This window comes from Chelonia mydas, chromosome 3 (genome assembly GCF_015237465.2).
Source record: "Chelonia mydas isolate rCheMyd1 chromosome 3, rCheMyd1.pri.v2, whole genome shotgun sequence".
Taxonomy (NCBI): Eukaryota; Metazoa; Chordata; order Testudines; family Cheloniidae; genus Chelonia; species Chelonia mydas.
The window spans coordinates 188793869-188814294 of NC_057851.1; the positions used below are offsets into that span (position 1 = coordinate 188793869).

General features: G+C 42.1%; 1 protein-coding gene across 4 annotated transcripts in view; it reads left to right on the forward strand.

The window, feature by feature from the left end:
* The window catches only part of LOC102938329 (WD repeat containing planar cell polarity effector), a 255151-nt gene that overhangs the window by 69825 nt on the left and 164900 nt on the right, over nt 1–20426 (forward strand). For 3 of the 4 annotated variants that reach the window (XM_007062889.4, XM_043543984.1, XM_043543985.1), the window contains exon 2: nt 19187–19271. In XM_007062889.4, coding sequence (XP_007062951.3) covers nt 19211–19271 — 61 coding nt within the window. In that variant the 5' untranslated portion in view covers nt 19187–19210. Of the gene's footprint in view, nt 1–14520; nt 14627–19186; nt 19272–20426 lie in introns of those variants that run through there. The other variant, XM_043543983.1, reaches the window with a different exon arrangement.

Here is a 20426-nt window from a genome sequence, read left to right on the forward strand (position 1 = left end):
AACCAAAGCCTAGTTTATAAGCATGGATTATGTTACAAGGTGGATGCCATGTTGGAAATAACTATTTGTAGGGCGGACTAATGAAGCTAATTAGGAGATTAAGTGATACTATGAGTGTTTGAACAAGCTGTAATTAAGAAGTTGAGAAGGCTAATTTTTGTGATTTACAGACTTTTAAAATGGTATTTCAGGCTGTGGGATTACAGCATGACTGTACTTTCAGCTATTGTTATTTTTACAGCCCTTGAGGACTATTGCTTTCCTGCAAATATCCATACCTGTCTGTTGTATAATCAGATATTGCTCTTTAGTGGATTAGTATTGCCACTAGAGGGTAGTGTTGAATTCAGTGGTGATATAACTACTGTTATTTAGACACCTCTTGTCTCAACTGACATAGCTTCACCCACTGGTGTCTTGATATCTATTTCCATACTCATCAGTTTGTAAAGTGGTCAATTTCTTGATGGTGTATGAACAGTAAACTGAAACTAGTGATGATTCTAATAAATGCAGTCAGCATCTCTCCGGGAGCAAGTATTGCTTTAAGGATATCTGCAGTAAAAGGGAAGTTAAAACATACCATAGGTTAGAGGGAAGAAGATCGAGATCTAACAGATAGTGGTTGAAGGCAATAACAGGAAGATACATGAGATACCGTGGAAGAGGGAAGGAGGGACAAGACCACTAGCAAGTAAGGAAGAAATAAAGGTTTGATCCCGTGCCCACTGAAGTCAATAATGTAGCTCCCGTTGCTTTCAAGGGTGTAGGATCAGCCACTACAAGAACACCCTTGGGTGGACAAGGACAACTGAGAACAAGAAAGAGAGTCCTGCTCCAGTTAGCCTGCAGCCAAACTACCTGTCTGGGGTGTTGTCAGATATGAAGCTTAACATTTTGATGGTAGACCTCCAAGGAAAACCCAGATGCTGCAGCAAGTAGTGTCCATGACTCAGTAGGTGGCCCTCACAATTCCTTATCTGTACTGAACCAATGCTGCAGTGTGCTACTGGGGGACATTGTGCTTCTTCTAGTGCCCAGAATATAGGTGACTGAGCAGGAGGTGCAAGAAATCTCTTCAACCCCTCTGCACTGCTGCTTCCACCTGCCTTTCCTCTTTCTTCCCATAGGACAGAGGTGTAAATATTTGGTTTGCAGGTCAAGTGGGTGCACGTTAGGAGGGCTTTGGCCTGTCTAATCTATATCTGTCACACATACATACCTTTTCTTCACCCATCACACTTTTCTGCTTCTCTCTCCCTCTCTTTCTGTCCATCACATGGCCAATCTCTTTATTGCATTTATTCATGTCATTTACGACATTTGTTTCCCTCATTTCAACTGATGTTGTTTCTTATTGTGACTTGTATGTACCAATATTTTCAGGTCTCAAGTCATCCGGCAGGTCACTAGAAGAGTTATCCTGCTTGCAGCCTTCCCCAGTGTATGTACAGATGGGAGGGAAGAGAGTTAAAGACTTTCAGAAGTTCTAGACATAACAGACATCTCTTTTAGGGACAAAACTTGCTCACTACAGTATAGTTTTCCTGCAAATGGGTGGGACAGGATCTGGGAAGGCTGCATAGGGACTGTTCACACCTCTGCAAGGTCTGGGGGATTTGGTGGATCTGCTGCAATTCTGATCTTTGCTATTTCTTCCTGTCTCACTCCTCATAGTAAGGCACAAGTGGCTGCTTGGCACTTGAGAAGTAGCTAAAGAATTGGTGAGGTGAGACGCGTTCTTCCTCCTATTCATTTCTATTTTCTATTCCATATAGGTTCTTGCACTACACTCATCACCGTGGTATCTGATCACTGCCCTGTAGCTCTAGAACTTCCTATAGAATAGCCTGACTACTCAGGCCGTTCCCAGGATTTGGGTCTTAAGAGTGTTCACAACAGTTTCAGGTTGCTTGTCTTTAGATTCAGGGAGACAGTACTGCATTGGGTCACATTCAGTTCACATTCAGAAGGCTGTCATTGCAACCATAAAGGGCTAGAAACATAACTCTGTTCAAAATAAAAGCTTTTATTCTGAGAAAACCGATGGATAAATACCCACTCCCCTCAACCATTTTCACCAGGGAAGTTTCCTGCTTGCTTTTTGGTGAATGGATTTCTTAAGCTTTGGCTTGTTACTGTTGAAAATGTCCAGTTTTGGCTTGAGCCACTTTTCTGAAACTTGCTGATTACATGGCCCTCTCAGCACACTTTGGACATGACTTGTTTCATTTTCATTGTTTATAAGTAGGGTGACAAGATGTCCCGTTTTTAAAGGGACAGTCCCGTTTTTTGGGACTTTTTCATATATAGGCGCCTGTTACCCCCCATCCTCTGTCCCGTTTTTTCACAGTTGCTATCTGGTCACCCTATTTATAAGGCATCGCTGCTTGAGCAGATTTTTTAACTGAACTCTTCTTATAGACAAGACTGGGCTCACTTTACTCCTCTCTGACAATAGCAAACCAGTCAATGATACAGTATTTGAATCTCTCTATCTTTAATTTTTTATGTGGTCCTCTGCTCAGCTGTTAAAACTGTGATTATAAAATGTTTGAACAAGTGTATTTTTTCTTCAAAGTCCTTTTTCCTCCTGCCTATCTGTGCAGTAATAACATAAACCTATATGGTGGCATTACAATCTGGAATTAATTATTGTAATATGAACATTTCTATTTTTCTGTCTTCCTCCACTGTAATGGTGGAGATGAATATGTCTTAAAATAGAAAAATTGTAAGTCCTTTTCATAGTAACCTGTTTGAAGATCAGAAAGGAGTACAAAGGAAGAAAAGCTTGTTGTTTGTGTTTGCAATCAAATCTTGGTTAAAAGGAAATCTGACTCATAGACGTAGGGGGTTTTTTATATTATATTGAAGACAACTAGATACAAGTCTTGTTGGATTAACTGGAAGTTACGTGCACCAGCAAAAATATTAAAAATAAATACTAGCAAACAAGATGTTCATATTAATATGAACCTTGAAAATGGCTAAGCAAAAGGTCACAACTGATCTTCAAATATTAGTGAAATTTAATTTATTGCCTAGAACAAACACACAGAAAAGGAGAAGAATATGGGTCATAGTAAAGAAGCAACTGATAAATTATCTGAATGTCAAAACTATTTTAAAATAAAATACCAAAAATGACATTTAAAGATAAAATTAAACAGCTCCTACTATGTTCTCAGAAAATATTCTCTAGATTTTCTAAGACCACTTGAAAGTTTTTGTAAGATTTGCAACTAGTTTGTCAACGTGTTTTTGAAATTATTTAAATAAATATACAGGCACTTAGCATATCCGTATTCTAAGCTGTAAAGAGTAAGAGCTGTTCAGTTCTATGACTGTGATGAAGCAGAGAAACTGCCCACCAGCATAGAAAGGGTTAAGAGAGCCTTTGGGCCCAGCTAGTCCTGCCCGAGTATACCTGCAGCCAATGCCAAGCATGAGGGGAGAGAAAAGGAGAGAAACTGACTCAGTTTGGGGTTGACTGATGAGGAGCTAGCTGCCCCCCTACCTGAGGGGAAAGCCTGCCAGCCAAGGCAGCCACCAGGAAACAAGCACTGTCTCCCTGGTCAAAGGAGACAGAGGAGGACGCCTAGGAGCACCCAGCCTAAGAGAAACACAGGTAGCCAAAGCACAGAGATCTTTTGGAATTCCAACCCCACCAAACTTACAGCTGGAGGAACCTGGGACTACAGCAGGACGCTGCCCAAGGTTCACTAGGGGGCACTCCTAGAGACAACCACCACAGTGACTTGGACTATAGGGGCCATGTCCCAAACTGAAAGAACAGTGGTAAGGCGTAGCCCAGGGCAGTGGATGTAGACTCCATGCTGGGAGGTCCCCTACTCAGGGGTCCGCTTACGCAGGGACCCTGTCCTGGGACCTGGTGGAGTGGGAAGGGTCAGTTCCCTCTACCCTCCCCAAGCCTTAAAGACTGAGACACCTCTGTGACCCAGTATGTCCAGGGCAGCCCTCACTGGAAATGCCAAGGTCAGGGCAGGCTGCAAAAGGGAGAGCAGACACTCCCAAAACTGGTGGCTAACACTAAAGTTAAGCTCTTAAACCAGTCACAAACTGCTCCTGATCCCCCACACTGGTTATCAAGAAGCAAAAAAAGAAATCACACAGCCCCCTTTTTTGCATTCCGATTGTGTGGCTCCCAATCAGCACCTAGGTGCAGTACAGTGAGAAGTTATTTAAACAGCTCTTCTCACTACACAAAATGTTCTGAACCCCGCCAGCTACATTGGCAGATCAACATTAGGTTGGATCTTACCCAAAATACCAGCCAATCCTTTAGCGTCTAAAACTAAAGGTTTATTATGAAGAAAAAAGAAAGGACAAGAAGGGAGTTGTCAAATGGTAAAGCTGTTATATACGTACAAAGACTTCAGAGTCAATATATCAGGTTCTTAGCAGCATTGGTGAGTTTGCTGGCTTGAAAGTCCCTCTGGAACACATCCACAGCATGGATGGGTCATTTAGTCCTTTGTTCAGAGCTTCAGTTTGTAGAAAAGTCACTCCAGAGGTAAGAAGCAGGATTGAAGACAAAATGGAGAAGATGCAGCTGCCTTTTATAGTTTTTTGCCGTGCAGCCTATATTTCCTTTGTTCCAAACACAAGCTGCCCAGCACATGGCATGGAAGTCTTAGAGTTCTGACCATAGGCATGCTCCTGCATGTCTTGCTGAGTCATAAGCCTGAGTCATAACCCTTTCAATGGGTTCACTGTACAGTTGATGTCCCTTGATGGGTCATCAAGCAGGGCTAGTACTGATGCCAATCTGTCTGGGGGGTGTCACCCAGAAACACAGCACAACTTTGGAAATACAGATATACCACACATATCTATAACTCATAATACAAAAGTGATACAAACCTATAAGCAAGATCATCATATTTGGAAAATCATAACATTTCCACTGATATCTTACATGGTATATCTGGTCAGATTCCTTGCAGTTTTACAATATTAGTATTTATAATATCCTAAAGTGTCCCCCAGATTCCATACAGCGTCACAACCTCAACCAAGCAGGAAGCTAGAAACCCAGTGCTCCAACTACTAAGCCACCTGGCCCTCCAAGACCTCTGTTACAGTTTTGGTGGAGAATTTGGGCAGATGCCCTAGTCCTGGAATAAGGTAATTGGAAAAAAACACAAAAAATCCCTTAAGCAACCACCAACCTCAACCCCCTCTGGCTGAATGGAGATAGAATAGCTGCTAAAATGGATGGCCGAACAAAATACACAAGAAGCAGCCACAGCAGCAGCAACTGCTTCAGTAGATGGCTAATCAGTAGCAGCTGATCCAACATGTGGTCACAATACTATGGCCACCTGTTCCAGCAGAGCCAGCAAACCTCACCCCAGTTATGACTCCGCCCCCATCAGACTCACCAAGATGGGACCTGAATATGATCCCAAGGCCTTCCTTCAAACCTTTGAGCAGGTGGCCACAGTAGCCCCATGGTCCCGAGACCAATAGGCTGTGGTGCTGATCCCATACTTAACCAGGGTAGTGCAAGCCATGTATTGTGCTTTAGATCCTGCCGCAGCACAAGAATATATGCGCGTCAAGGCAACCATTCTCAACGTCTTAGGCATCTCGGAAGAGACATTCCAGCAATGCTTTCATAGGGAGCGGTACCCACCGTGGGCAAGACCTCACTTGGTTGCCCAGAAAATATGAGACTTAAGCTGGAAATGGCTCCAACCAGACTCAAAAACTGGAGCTCAGGAAGCCAAGCTGGTCCTTCTGAAACAGTTCACCCAGATACTACCCCTTGGGAGAAAGGAATGAGTGTTACAGCATCGTCCTGAAACCATGGTGGATGCCATTCAGCTGGTTGAAAATTACCTGTCCACGAAGGCCCCCATAATAGCACCCCACAGGGACCTGTGGGGATCAAGAGCCCCATGCCACCAAAAGAGGAAGCAGCACATGGAAGCCAGTATCTCGAGTGGCTTAAACCAACTTCCCCCTCACCTGGACTCCAGAGGGCCTTAGGACTGAGAGGCCTCAGGGGCTTCCGGCCTGCAAGTCTGGAGCCATTGACTCGCACCCCAGTCTGAAAACCACTGTCCAACCAGAGGTTAAGAAAGGAACATCACTGGGGCCTGAACTTGGCAGATCCCATGGGGAAGAGACCATCTCAATACACTGCGTCGGGACCAATCGTAATAGCCAAGACCCGGACAGATGTTTCACATGTGGCTGTCCCAGGCACTGGTCCAGAGATTACCCCTACATGGAGTGTAGTTTTGGGAAGATCTTGACCCCGGGGGCATGAGCGCCACAACGCAACTCAGCGCAGTTAACCATCCAGGTACAAGTGAATGGGATTGAAGCGGTGGGACTTGTGGACTCAGGGTGTGCTCAGACCCGCATGTGAAGCTCTGTGGTTCCTGACCTGGGGTTGACTTGGGGCACTAGCCTGTTACAGTGTGTGTGTGGGGATGTGAAATTGTATCCCCGTATTCAGGTGACTAACAGTGGGGGAGCGTACAAAATCCCCGATGGTCGGCCTGGCCCTGACACTCGCCTACCCTGTTGTTTGCAGCTGAGACTGGAGCTATTTTGGGGAATTGTTAAAGGAGCTTGTGGGACCCCCTTCAGACTGCAAGGCCTTTCTACTGCCAACTATAGATCTGCCTGAGCCTGTGACCCTTGCAGGTGTGGGAAAGATCACTGATCCAGATGAGGGGACATCCCACTCATCAGAACCCAGCAATACAAGGCCCCGTCCCAACCTGATGTGGAGGTCCCAGATTCTGACCCAGTTCTCCAGTTTTGTAGAACAGGCAGACAACATGCTGAGCCAAGCATACTTCCCAGTTGGGGTAGTAAATGGAGAGAATGTCGAGCCCTGTCAAGTGGGTTTGTTCCCACACTTCAAATTTCAGGCTGACCACCTATACTGCATTGAAAAGGACTGGCAAACTGAGGCAGTTTGGAATCAGTTTCTGGTACCCCAACCCTATTGGGAAGGAGGTTATGCGACTCACCCATCCCATATCCTTCACAGGGCACCTCGGGAGGGAGAAGACACTAGCTCAAATCCTGGCCTGCTTGACTGAAGTACAGAGACCTTATGGGGTTCCAACCCCACCAAACATACGGCTGCCCCGCCCAGAGAAACCTGGAACAGCAACAGGACACTACCCAAGGTTCACAGGGGGGCACTCCTGGAGACAATCACCACAGCGACTTGGACTATAGGGGCCATGCCCCAAACTGAAGGGACAGTGTTAGGACATAGCCCAGGGCGTGGACATAGACTCTGTGCTGGGAGGTCCCCTACTCAGGGGTTGACTGACACAGGGCCCTGGGCTGAGACCCGGTGAAGCTGGAGTGCCCAGGTTCCCCAGTTCCCCCCAGCCTTAAAGACTGAGGCACCTCAACCAACCAGGGGGCTGGAAATCAAGCACTCCAAACACTAGGCCACCCAGCCCTCCAAGCCTCTGTTACAATGAGAAATTGGTTTATACATGCGTGCGCACACACACACAAAGGAAATTAAGTAGACGTTACTCAGATAACATGAAGGGACTACATTTTCAGTGCTCTGCATGGGAAATGAACTGTATGATTCCCACCAATGTGGGAGTTTGATAGCTAAATCTCAGGACACTGATATAGGTATAGATATAGATCTTATTTAAACTGCTGAAAGCAAATAAATTCAGAATTATGGCATGTTCCCTAAACAGTGGCTGGTATTATATGTCTGATGAACTAAAATACCTGTGCATATAGGGATGAGTCACAAAGAGTATTTCAGACTCTTTGAATTTCCATGTTGTTGTTGTTCTATACTATTTCTACAGATCCATCAGTTTACACTGTTCATTACAAACCTGGATAAGACGTGGTGGAAAATTAACCACGCGTTGTGTTTGAAATCAGAATCGCCTGAGGCTTTATTCAAGTATACGTATACAGGTAGAGTCAGCCATAGCTGCTCTGCATAAGCAGAAAATACAGGCGTTTATATAGCTGAAAACCACAATTTGTTAAGCACACTTCCTTTAACAGCATTTTCCCTTATCTGGCATATCATGCAAGCTTTAACAGTAGGTTTCCTTATTTGGGATATAGCAAAACAAGCTTTTCCTGTTATTGACAGGTTGTTCTTTGTGGTTAATGGGTCTTTCCTAATGTCTAGCTGTTAGGGTTACACTTCTTAAGCTGTGCTGTTGCAATTGCCCCACAATGGAATTTTCCTCAGCCTCTCCTTATGCTTTTACACACACAGTTAGCTTGACCAAAGTTTTAGGCCTGCTTGGGAAGTTTAGGCCTACTGGATTTTTCCTCCAAAACTTTCTCAGCTCCAAAGAGCTTCTGCTCTGAGTAAGACGTGCCTCGTTACAAATGGGAGCTGCCCCACTGCTAGAGCAATGGTGCAAATATTTCTTTAAACCCTCTATGTCAATGCAGCCCTGCAGTTGCTAGCCAAGCAATGTTAGAATCTGGTTTAGCTACAACTGGTATTAATAGAGCCACCATTATAGTCTATATACTTCCACAATTACTCTGTCGTGTCAACAGTGGTTATCTACAGTGTGAATTACTTATCTGTTATCAGGATTTTATAAAGGCCTTAAGGGTCTGTACCAAAATGTGTTTATGAACTTTTCACTCTATGAAGTCAAAACCCAGGTCAATTATATCTATCTTTGGTGAGCTTTTAACTTTTCACACCCACTCTGTCAGACAGTTGCTACAGATTGTAAGACTTGCCTGCAGTATCAATTGAACATTGAGTGCTGGGCTTCATTAATGTTCTCAGAGGTATGACTGATTCATAAACTGAATGTCTCTACCAAATAGCATTACCTCAAGTTCATTCGGTTTAGTTATCCTTAATCTTGTTATCTTGTAAGTTAGTCAATAGCTGCTGTTCACAAGCGTGTATCAATAATATGTAGTAAAAGTATGCATGAAGGAATGAAAGATGATTTTCTGGGTTAGGCAGTGGGCTGGAACTCGTGAGATCTGGATTCAGTTTCTGAATTGGCCACAATATATAGCTGTCTAACCTTGGGCAAGCCAGTATTTTCTGTGCCTCAGTCCCCTATCTGTCAAATGGGAACAATGTTACTTCCTTACCTCAAGGGGGTGTTTTGAGGATAAATTCATGAATGTCTGTGAGGTACTCAAATACCTTGATGATGAGGGCACTGTAAGTGCCTAGTCAGATTGACTGATATTTAAATGAATCTGATAAATTTATCTGTACTGTGGTTATTAAACTGCATCTTTTTCAGCCAGTGTTCGTTTATATTTATTATAGAAGCACCTGTTTATTTTTTTATCCTCATTACACTAGAGCTATGCCCATCTCTCCATGTCCAAAAATGAATTTATATATGTTTTTGTCAAAATTAGGGAATTTGTATAAGAATGAGAGGTGTTGTTCAGATCTTGGGCACATAAAGCCATTTTTAGATACCTAAATATGAGGCCTGATGTTTAGAAGTGGCTTAAGTACCTCTGAAAATCAGGCCACTTTTATTTAGGTGCCTAAATGTGGCTTTAGGTGTCTAAAATATAGGCACACAGGTGTGAAAATATTGGCTTGTTTCAGAAGGAAAGTGAAGCAACAGCGAGTCAAAAAAAAAAAATAGATGCTTTTAAGGCAGATACACAAAATCTATGCCAAAAACACACACACACTTCTGTATGCTTTTACTTTTAAAGGGTCAAATCATGCCATTTTCACTCAGCCAAAACTCTTGTTGACTTTAGTGTGACTGACTAAGGTCAGAGGAGATAAGAAGGGAATAGATGGTGATCATGAGGCACTGAATTTTACAGATAAAAATGCACAACATTTTGCTACAACCTTGAGTACCAATTTGTACCACAGCAATACTTAATTATATTAAAGGCCAGGATTTGAGCATGCACAGAAAGAATTGAGCAGAGTTTATTATAAATTAAAAGTCTGATGGTAATTAAGGGCTTGTCTACACGCGCAAATTGTATTGCTTTAACTATACCATTATAGTTAAAGGGTACAGCCCTCCTAGTGTGGGCAGTTATAGCGGTATAAAGGTTCTTTGTCCATCCATGCTGGAAGAAAGACAGAAAGCCATGAATATGGATTAATTAGGCCGCAATTTACTTCCAGGCGTTATACGTGAATAATCTGGCAATAAATTGTACAGTGCAGTGAGGAGGGGGTTATCTCTGAGCCAGATGTAGGAGCCCCAAACCCCTTTCCTCAGCTCCCTTAAAGGGGACCAGGAAAAGGAGGGGGTTGGCTCCCTACTGGCAAGACATAAGGAGCCTCCAACCCCACTTACTCAGTTCTCATAAGGGATGTGTTCCTTCAAATCCTTTTCCAATCCCATGTATGCAATAACCGAATGCCTTCCATACCAAGTACCTGCACTGAACATCTGTCACAACTATTATGTATAAAGTGTGACATGATAACCTAACCTGCCTACTCCACCCCACCAGACCAGACCAGCTGTGGGGAAGATGAAAAACCCTTGGCCAATCTGGCGGGGAGGGGAAAATTCCTTCCCAGCCACACCAGGGAAAAGGGGCAACTAGTGTGATGCCCACAGCAGGTCAGAAGGGAACCGGTCCTATTCCAAATACATGTGTGGGTGGGTTCTTCCATCCTGATCATGGGAAAGAGGGTCTTTCATGGCTGCATGGGGTATAAATACCTCTCCCACTCTTTCTGTTAACAGGAAGGGCAATGCAGTGACCTTGACCTGGCCCCAACTACATCCTGTCCATCCCTGTAAGCTTTCTCCCTTTTCCCCCACTGTTGCAAGGGAACCTTTAAAGAGGCAATGCCCCTTTTCTTCCAGCAAGCTGGACAAAGACCCAACACACATAAAGGTTGCAGTGGGCACTTTATATCGGTATAACTATTTCAGTATAAGGCACCTTTATTCCAGTATAACTGTGTCTACACTAGGATCAATGTAAGTATTTCAGTAAAAAAATCATTCCCCTAACCAAACTAGGTGTACCAATACTGTGAGTGAATCAGGTTGTCGTTAATGTAAAATTGCATAAAATGGAGATACCCTTATATAATAAACACAAATACTCGTCCATCAGCATCTAGAAATATAGAGCATTCATATAAGCGTATTTTAGAACATCTCTTCCCTGCAAATATTTGAACAGGAGTGAACTGACAAGTTGTTGACATTTTTTCAAGAGATTGCTAATCCAAGAAGTCAAGTATAGCTGATCCACAACAAATAGTAGTTCTTCACCATGTGCTTCAGGATTCTACAACACACAACTAAGCAACCAAACTGTTCAAAATAATGATTTCTGGAATCCTGATACTTAACAGTCAATAAAAATGCAGTGAATTTCTGAATTTTTTATTTATTTTTTGGATACTGTTTCAGGATCTGATCCTGCTATTGGCTCTGCATAGGTGGCACTTTTAGCCCACATGGATCCCCATTGGAGTCCACCCATGCAGAACTAGTTGCAGGACCAGGGCTGCAATATTTTGAATCTAAGTAAGATAGATGAGTAGCAGCTACATTAAATGAAAGATATGTATTTAAGATGTGCTTTTAATTACTATCACTTGGGGCTAAAATGTTTGTTCTGATTTATAGCTGAACTTATTAGGATGAGATTTATGTAGTAATTTTGATATTTTAAGGAGCTATATAATTTTGTTACAGTTAAACACTGAAATATGTTAAAATTTAAAACAGTAAATATAACTTAACTATTTGTCATTACAAAAGACAGGACTTAGTTTCAGATTTCTAAAACAATAATAAAAACCATGAAGAATTAATTCAATGGAGCATGAAACAACTTCACGGCATATGGAAATAAATTTACAATGTATGATTTTCATGCCAGAATTCTTGGGTTATCAGATAATGTATTTCCTTTCAATGATTATTCAGCCTTTTCTTACAATAAGAGCTTCAGTGTGTACTTCATTAGAATGTATACTGTGTGTTGTAGACCCATCTACATATTATCTTTTTTTTCCTGAAAAAAGTCTGAAACTCATATTTTAAGATAGGTCAGATTTTGTATTGAGTCGGTTTATAAGAACATGTATGGATTTCCACTTCTTAAAATTGAGGATTGCATTTATAAATGGAGGTCCTAATTCCCATTTACACTAAAGCCTCTTTATATTTCTCTGACAGTGTAAAGGGGATTTTGTATAAAAAGGGGTGTGTGGGGGGATAAATGTAATGTAATTTGTACTCCATTTAAAGCCCTTTACCCTGCCAGAGTGACGTAAAGGGACAGAGTGAAAATGAGAACCAGGCCCTGAATGTTATTTATTGTGTAATGTCAAACTTCTGTTTAAACACATGCATACAGCTTCGCTAATGCCACCATAAAGATGAGAATTTAAACATGTAGATATCAGAATGTCAGAGTTATGATTCCCACAGCAACAAAACTTCAGTTGTTCATTCTCAAGTTTAGCTTGTTCTTTGCTAGAGTTCCTATGTAGGGTTGCCAGGCATCCGGTTTTTGACTGGAACGCCCGGTCAAAAAGGGACCCTCGCGGCTCCGATCAGCACTGCTGACTGGGTCATTAAAAGTCCAGTCAACGGTGCAGCGGGGCTAAGGCAGGCTCCATGCCTGCCCTGGTTCTGTGCAGCTCCCTGGAAGCGGCCGGCATGTCCAGCCCCTAGGCGCAGGGATGATCAGGGAGTACTCCACAGCTCCCATTTGCCTAGAACAGCAGCCAATGGGAGCTGTGGGGGCGGCACCTGTGGGCGTGGGCAGTGCGCACAGCACAGAGCCACCTGGCTGTACCTCTGCCTAGAGGCCGAACATGCCAGCCGCTTCTGGGAGCAGCACAGAGCCAGGGCAGGCATAGAGCTTGCTTTAGCCCCGCTGTGCCACCGACTAGGAATCACCTGAGGTAAGTGCCGCTTGGCCGGAGCCCCCACCCTGAATCCCCTGCCCCAGGTCAGAACCCCCGCTTGCACCCTAACTCCCTCCCAGACCCCGCACCTTCAGCTGCACCCCAAACCCCCTCTTGCACCCTAACTCCCTCCCAGATCCCGCACCTTCACCCGTACCCCAATCCCCTGCCCCAGGTCAGAACCCCCTCTTGCACCCTAACTCCCTCCCAGACCCCTCACCCCCATCCGCACTCCAACCCCCTGCCCCAGATCGGAACCCCCCCCCCCCCCCCCCGCACCCAAACTCTCTCCCAGAGCCGCACCTCAGCCCCCTGCCCCAGCCTGGAGCTCCCTTCTGCACCCCGAACTCCTCATCCTCAGCCCCACTCCAGAGCCCACACCTCCAGCCGGAACTCTCACCCCCTCCCACACCCCAACCCTCTGTCCCATCCCAGTGAAAATGAGTCAGGGTGGAGGAGAGCGAACAACAGAGGGAGGGGGGCTGCAGTGAGTGGGGGGTGGGGCCTTGGATAAGGGGTGGAAGAGGGGCAGGGCCTTAGGGAAGGGGCAGGGATGGGGCAAGTGTGTTCGGTTTTGTGCAATTAGAAAGTTGGCACCCCTATTCCTAGGAGGTGTAAATTCTTACCTGTAAAATCCAGGTAAGGGATTATTAGATACAGAAATGAACTGGAACACCACATCTGCCCCCACAATCCCAGAACTTAAATCCAAATAAGAACTGTGTGACTTGGGGATATTTCTGCAGTGAACCAAATCCCAAACACCTTTTGCATTTGGGAAAGTTCAGTTTCAATTCTGGATCTAAACTTAGAGGAAGCTCTTACAAATAGACTGAGGCAGGCAAATCCCTCTACCTGCTCAGATTGCCACAGACTTCAGTGGTGTTGTGCTGAGGTGTAGGTGTCTGCTCACATGGCTCCATTTGCAGGATCTAGCCCTTAGACATTTGGGCCAAAGCCAACAAAGTCAGTTAATTTATTATTTTCCTTGTCAGCTCTCCTGTATCCAGACATGGTAAGCAGATGGAAGTGGGAACACCTACATGAAAAATATTGACATGCCTATGAAATTTGAGAGATAAGAGAGTAGTTTCCTTAAATGACTCAGATATTCAGATATTAGCAGTTATTTTTTTACTCAACCAGATTACAAACTGATTCCGAATGAAGGTTTGTTTGTTTTTTTAAAAAAAAATCAGATTATTTACATTTTTATTTTGTTTCTAAATGCCTTCCACTGACTCAGGTCAAATATTTTTCCCAAGACATGACATCCATGTGAACAGATATAAAAGGAATGATCCTGCTCCCATAATTGTCAATGTTTATTTTTCCATTAATTGCTATGGGAGCAGGATTGAGCTCAAAGAAATCTACTTGTTTGTACTGGATAACTATTTATTGTTTAAGATAGTTGATCAAGTTACAGTAAAATTAAAAAGAAAAGATTACTTTAAAAATATGAACCTTCCTGTTTTCCAGCTTTTTAAAATATGTGTTTTGCATATTTTGCACAATGAAATATACTGTATTTGTCTGCTCATCAAAGCTACAGTACATACCTCCTTATCTAGTGTTTCTGATTGGATCCAAACTTTATCTCACAGAGTTGACTATTACATTTCTTAATATCGCTGTGCTGCAAGGAATTACTCTCCTTGGTGAAGGAGAAATTGGTCATGAAGAAGAAAAAGAGACTGATCATTGCTGCTCCACGTATTACATCGCAGAAACACAGAATGAATTGTAGAGTGGTTTTCTGGCGTACCTCATTGGTTGAACACCTGATATCTGATCAGTTATAGCTTTGACAATGAGAATGGGAATGAATTCCAGTGATTACGGAGAGAGAGTTCTGATGCCTACATGGAAAAAGTAGTCAAAAACAAAACCGAGCTTTGGGAGATATTCTGTCCAGAAGCTTATAAAAATGATAGCCATTTCCTTATTCTCTCTTGTAATTAATTTTGCTAAGGTAAAAAAAAATGTTTGTGATGATATTTTGCTAAAATAGAGCTCACTTTAAGACTTTGGAAAAAGCCTTAGCTAATGTATAGTTTGATCAACATCACAGCAAAAATGTGTATATATATTTATATAGACATATATCCCAACTATTTTTATGTAAAAATAGGTTGGGAAATTTTCCTAGCAAAATAGTTCTTTTTCTTTCAATTTTTTAAATCAGAACTTTGCAAGCTTAAGGAGAGCTTTAAAGCCAATGAAGAAATCAAATGTCAGAAAAAAATTAAGATCACAAAACTTATAAACCAGAAGCAAGAAAAGGGCATACGTAAAAGGTAACCTGCACTTGTGTTTACAAATCCTGCAAAGATGTATTTGCTTAAATTCAAGCAGATGAGTAATTTCATTTAGCTCAATGGAACATCTCATATGCTTGAAGCATGTGCGTAAGTCTTTGCAGGAGCAGAGCCTAATTGATGCAGTTAAAGAAATGTAAACTTTGCAAATAATTTTTTTCAATAGTGGAGTGAAAATGTTTAAAAATAGGTAAAGTCTCCAAAAGTTATTATTTGGTGCTGAGTGCAAAGCACCTTTCTGTCTTTTCCTCTCAGACATGCAAGGGAAAAAAACACTTGAAAGCATTCTTTTGGTGCTTAATGCGGCCCTTCCATTTTGCTCCTCTCTTCCTTTCTATCTCTCTGGTACTCAAGGCTTGGCTCATAAACAGACTAAAACCAAAAATATAATGGTAATAATTAGATGAAAAAGCAAGAATTTTGTTCTAAGTATTACCATAACTGTTAATGTCTCGGTTGGCTCTCATACTTGGAGAAGTTTAAATCAGTTTGGGGGATGCCATGTTTAGCAGATGTTTTGTACTCACTCGTCATCATAATCCGATTGAGTGAATGGTGACTTTGAAGTTTGCAACGAAGAATGAGCTTAATTTGTGAGTGACAGTGAACCTACAAGCTTGGAAGAAGTTGATTGCCAGAATAAAAATGTAAGACTAGTCAGAGAGAATACTATGGAGACCAGACCACCAGGTTTGAAGATGTAGACTCCTTGTAACCAAAAAAAGGAGTCTAGCAAATTTCAGTGAATATTCTGCCTTCCAAGAAATAAAATGAAAGCAGCCTGAAGTCGTAAGAAGTCAAAGTATATCAGTTGTACAGCTGAGGTGCTCTCCTAATAATAACAGTAAAGCAATATTGTACAGTGAGATCCTCAATGGATTTAAATCACATAGTCCATTAACGAATGTCTCATGAGAATTTTTTTCTCCTACTGGTATAATTGGACCTGCTATCTCAGAAAGATGGCGTTGTGCATCCTAATCCACAGTTGCTGAGTTGCTCCACCTCTTAGCTTGGGTCACAGGACATTAATTATTTGTGATCTGGTGTGCCCTGTTGAAGGGTAGGCGATTTTTTGGTGCAGTTCAGAAATCCATTTACGTTGAAATACTATTTTCAAAAGTGGAAAAGATTTTCTCTATAAACAGATGGTAACAATATCTCCAGGTTCTGCGTCCATATACTAGATTATTCATTGTGCCTAAGTCTCTCAGCCGCTTGTCTTCTGTCAAGGTGATCCTGCATGCCAGCTCAATATTATCATGTGAGTGGCAGATTCTATTTTTTTTCACCCTCACAAAATTTCTGAAAAGCGGTTAATTAATGTCTTCCCATCAGTTAGAGAACACATTCTATCAAGGACCTTAACCTTGTGATTCTTGAGGACCTGTTTTTCTTCCACTTGTCAGTTACATCTACCAGAAGAACAAGAGCATTACAGAATTTAATGGCTAGCCTCCTTTCACTCTCTTCCACATGGACAGCATTGTCCTGTGTCCTCATCCCATACTTATTCCAAAAGTGGTGCCCGAGTTCCAGCAATCTCCTGGTGTTCTTGCCAAAACCTCATTCTCACCCAGGGGAAACTATACTCCATTTACTAGGTGTCATGTGTTTTGAACTTGAACTTGGATAGGACTAAGGGGTTTAGGAAGTCAGCAAGATTTTTTTGTGGTTTTGGGGATCAATGCAAAAGGAATGCTTTTTCCATTCAGCACTGTTTAAGTGGATTAGGCTGTGCACTGAGATATTATATGTTAGTTAGGGCAAAAGTATCTCAGCGTCTTTCAACAATCTTTACCAGGACTAAGGTGACATCCATGATAAGTCTCTAATATTTTCATCATACAACTCTTTTGATTTGACATTTATATCAGATGCTTGGTTTGGGGTTTGGCAGTTCCAATTAGAACTCCTCAGCCCATCCTGCTACGGTTGTAGTACTATTTAGACTCTCACAGTGGGAAAACGAGAGCCTATCTCAAAAATGAAAAACATGGTCGTGGCCAGTACCATACAAACTACGGTTCTTCAAGACTGTTGCCCCTGCATATTCATTTTAAATGCCCACCTTTCTCTATTCCACAGAGTTCTACTTTGATGTGACCATTGGGCAGAGACAGTTGGGGCACATGGTCTTGTTTGTAACGTCCGCTGGGAATATTTGGTGCCACAAGAGGTTGGTCACACAGGTCCAATGGAAACTATTTTCCAGAAGGTTTGTGATGCTCAGTGGCATGGGAGGAGAGAGGGGAGAGAAGGGGACTCATTCTCACAACTGTGAATATGGAGAGACAACACTTTAAAGAAGCAAAAAACAGTTAGAATTGCAATCATGTTACATAACAATCACCTCAGACATTTTATCTGATTGACACCAGTTGTCCTTGTGCGTTAGTAATAATTTAATATAATCTCCCTATGGTTCTGATCTAGGAAAGCCGTCACTTTAGGTATTTCACATTAATTACTAGTGCCTGCAAGGATCTCATGTTCAAAACTCTCTCTTGACTTGTTCTTGAATGTTCCCTATGTGCAGGGCTTGAAGGGTCAAGCCCTAAAAGTATATTCTAATATTCTGGGGTCAAACCTTAAAAAATAGCCTCTAATTTTGCTTGCACAGTTATTACTTTGACACACGCATATGTGGTAATGGTGTAAACAGCTGCAAGGACAAAGATAGAGTCTGGTTGTAAATTTGGCTCTAAATATAAAGCAAAAAACCAAACAACAACCACCTTATTATCTCAAATTCATTCTCATGTATCACTGACTTTGCTGTTGCTGAATATGTCAACTTTTATATACGAATGAGAGGCAATTACAATGATTCAAAATGATATATTTCAGGCCCTTAGAGACTGTTTTTGATCCTATTATAATAACTACTTAGAATTTAAATACAATCCATATGTACTGTGACAAAGTTCCTCCTCTGCCTCGGTGGGTCCTGCGCTTATTGGCGGATTTGCTTGCCTCAGAGATTCACAGCAGCCCTCAGTTTGGCCACTCTTGCTCGTGGCTCAAACCTGCCATCCACTCAGCTAACCTCATCACTGGCCAGCATGGGGGAATGGAGAACAATCCCCGCAGTCTCTGTGTCCCATCTAGTGGGTCAGGGACAGGGCAGATCCCTTTCCAATTTAGACCTTCCCTTCTGGTGTTTCTCACAGACCAGGTCAAGTCCTCCTGTGTCCGATCAGGAGTTGGGGGGATGGGAGGGAACCTGGGCCCACCCTCTACACCGGGTTCCAGCCCAGGGCCCTGTGGATAGCAGCTGTCCACAATGTTCCCTGTATCAGCTGTGTGACAGCTACAACTCCCTGGGCTACTTCCCCATTGCCCCAGCACCTTCTTTATCCTCACTGCAGGATCTTTCTCCTGAAGCCTGATCACACTTGACCTCTTCACTCCTCCTGCAGCACGCCTTCTCACTCCCTGCTCCTTGCATGCCCCCCTACTAACTGATGGGTGGTCCTTTTTAAACGAGGTGTCCTGATTAACTTGCCTGCCATAATTGAATTTAGAAAGTTCTTGATTGGCTTCAGGTGTCTTGATTAGCTTGCCTGTCTTAATTGGTTCTGGCAGGTTCCTGATTGCTCTAAGGCAGCCCCTGCTCTGGTCACTCAGGGAACAGAAAACTTTTCATCCAGTGGACAATATATTTGCCTTCTACCAGACTTCTGTATCCCACTGGTCTGGATCTGGCACAATACATATAGCAACATAGTACATTTAGTATAACAGAAAGGACTACTTTTTTGTCTCTTAGGTAGCATCATTCATAGGAGCAGAAATAAGAGCAGTACTGTATGTGTGGTTACTGAATAATTCTGCTTTCAGAATATCTCCAATGGCAGGCTATTTTACCACTTAGTTGCCAAGGGACTTTCAGTTTCACTGGTGGTAGAAGGTAATTAATTTGCACATGTTGTTTCTTTCCCTCCTTTGATAGGCCTGAGTTTCCATCTGCCATCAGATGTCTTTCTGCCTGACTGAGATGCACTTGTGGTCTTTGAAGAATACTTTACATGTTGCGGGTAAATCAACTGTCCTCCAAATTCCAACCTTTTCCTAAAACAGATAACAAAATCTGTCAATGAATATTCAATTGATATAAAATTCTGAATCCTCATGTGAAGTTGAAGTTTATTTTTATGCTTGGGGAAATCAAATTATATAAAAGTAGTATGGTAGAATGTGGTCAGCTTCTTATCTCATCATAGATCTGGAGTATCTTTGTCAATAACGAAAAATTATTAAGATTATATATTGTCTAATTCATGTTTCCTTTTAAGAAGCCATGTGCTGCTTTACTGTAGGTTTCACTATAATGACTAGTTTATTGATATTCATTCATACATTCCAGTTGATTGCAGAAGTATTATAATATGTACTTAATATGTAACAATACTTTATTGCTCATGCGCTGAAAATTTTGAATGGAGAACTGGTATACTTAAGATACATTTATCTTATTAAACTATCATTCCAGTTTTCGAAGTAATTTGAGATACATGACTAATTACCATCCATGTGGAAAAAAGCTTTATACTTCTAGCTTTGCAAGTGCTAAAATCCAATGTTCAACAGACCACTGGTTTTGAAATGTGCGATACCAAAACCACATTTATTTGACATCTAGTCCCTATGACAGTTGTAGCAAGGTGCATTCCAGTAACACTAAAAACCATACAAAAATATGATTAATCAAATATTGACTCAATATCCCACAGTGTCCCATATCTTTATGAGAACAAGCCTGTTGTAATGACAACTAGATAAAATGTTTAATCAATAGCCAGACTGTCCAGAAAAGCCTGGCAGTCTAAATAAAATAATTAATTATGATAATGGGAATTAAAAGCATGTTATGAACTGTTACATTTCAGAAACATGAACTGTTAGACTTTGTTTCTTGGGAGAAACCAGATCTTTAAATGACAGTTCATTATTTTCAGATTTCTTTGTAATGGATTCCAACCTAACATTGCTTTTGCTTATTACAAATACTGTGTATAAAATTCCATCTCTGGAAATGACAGCTATGTGATAAATTGCAGAGCCATATGATAAATGAATATATCGTGCGCCTTTGACCTGTTGCCCACTAACCCATCTCCTCAGCTCTTATTCTAACATTCCAAACCTCTAAATAGCTTCAGGAAGTTGCTATTTTATTTTAAAATCAGCCA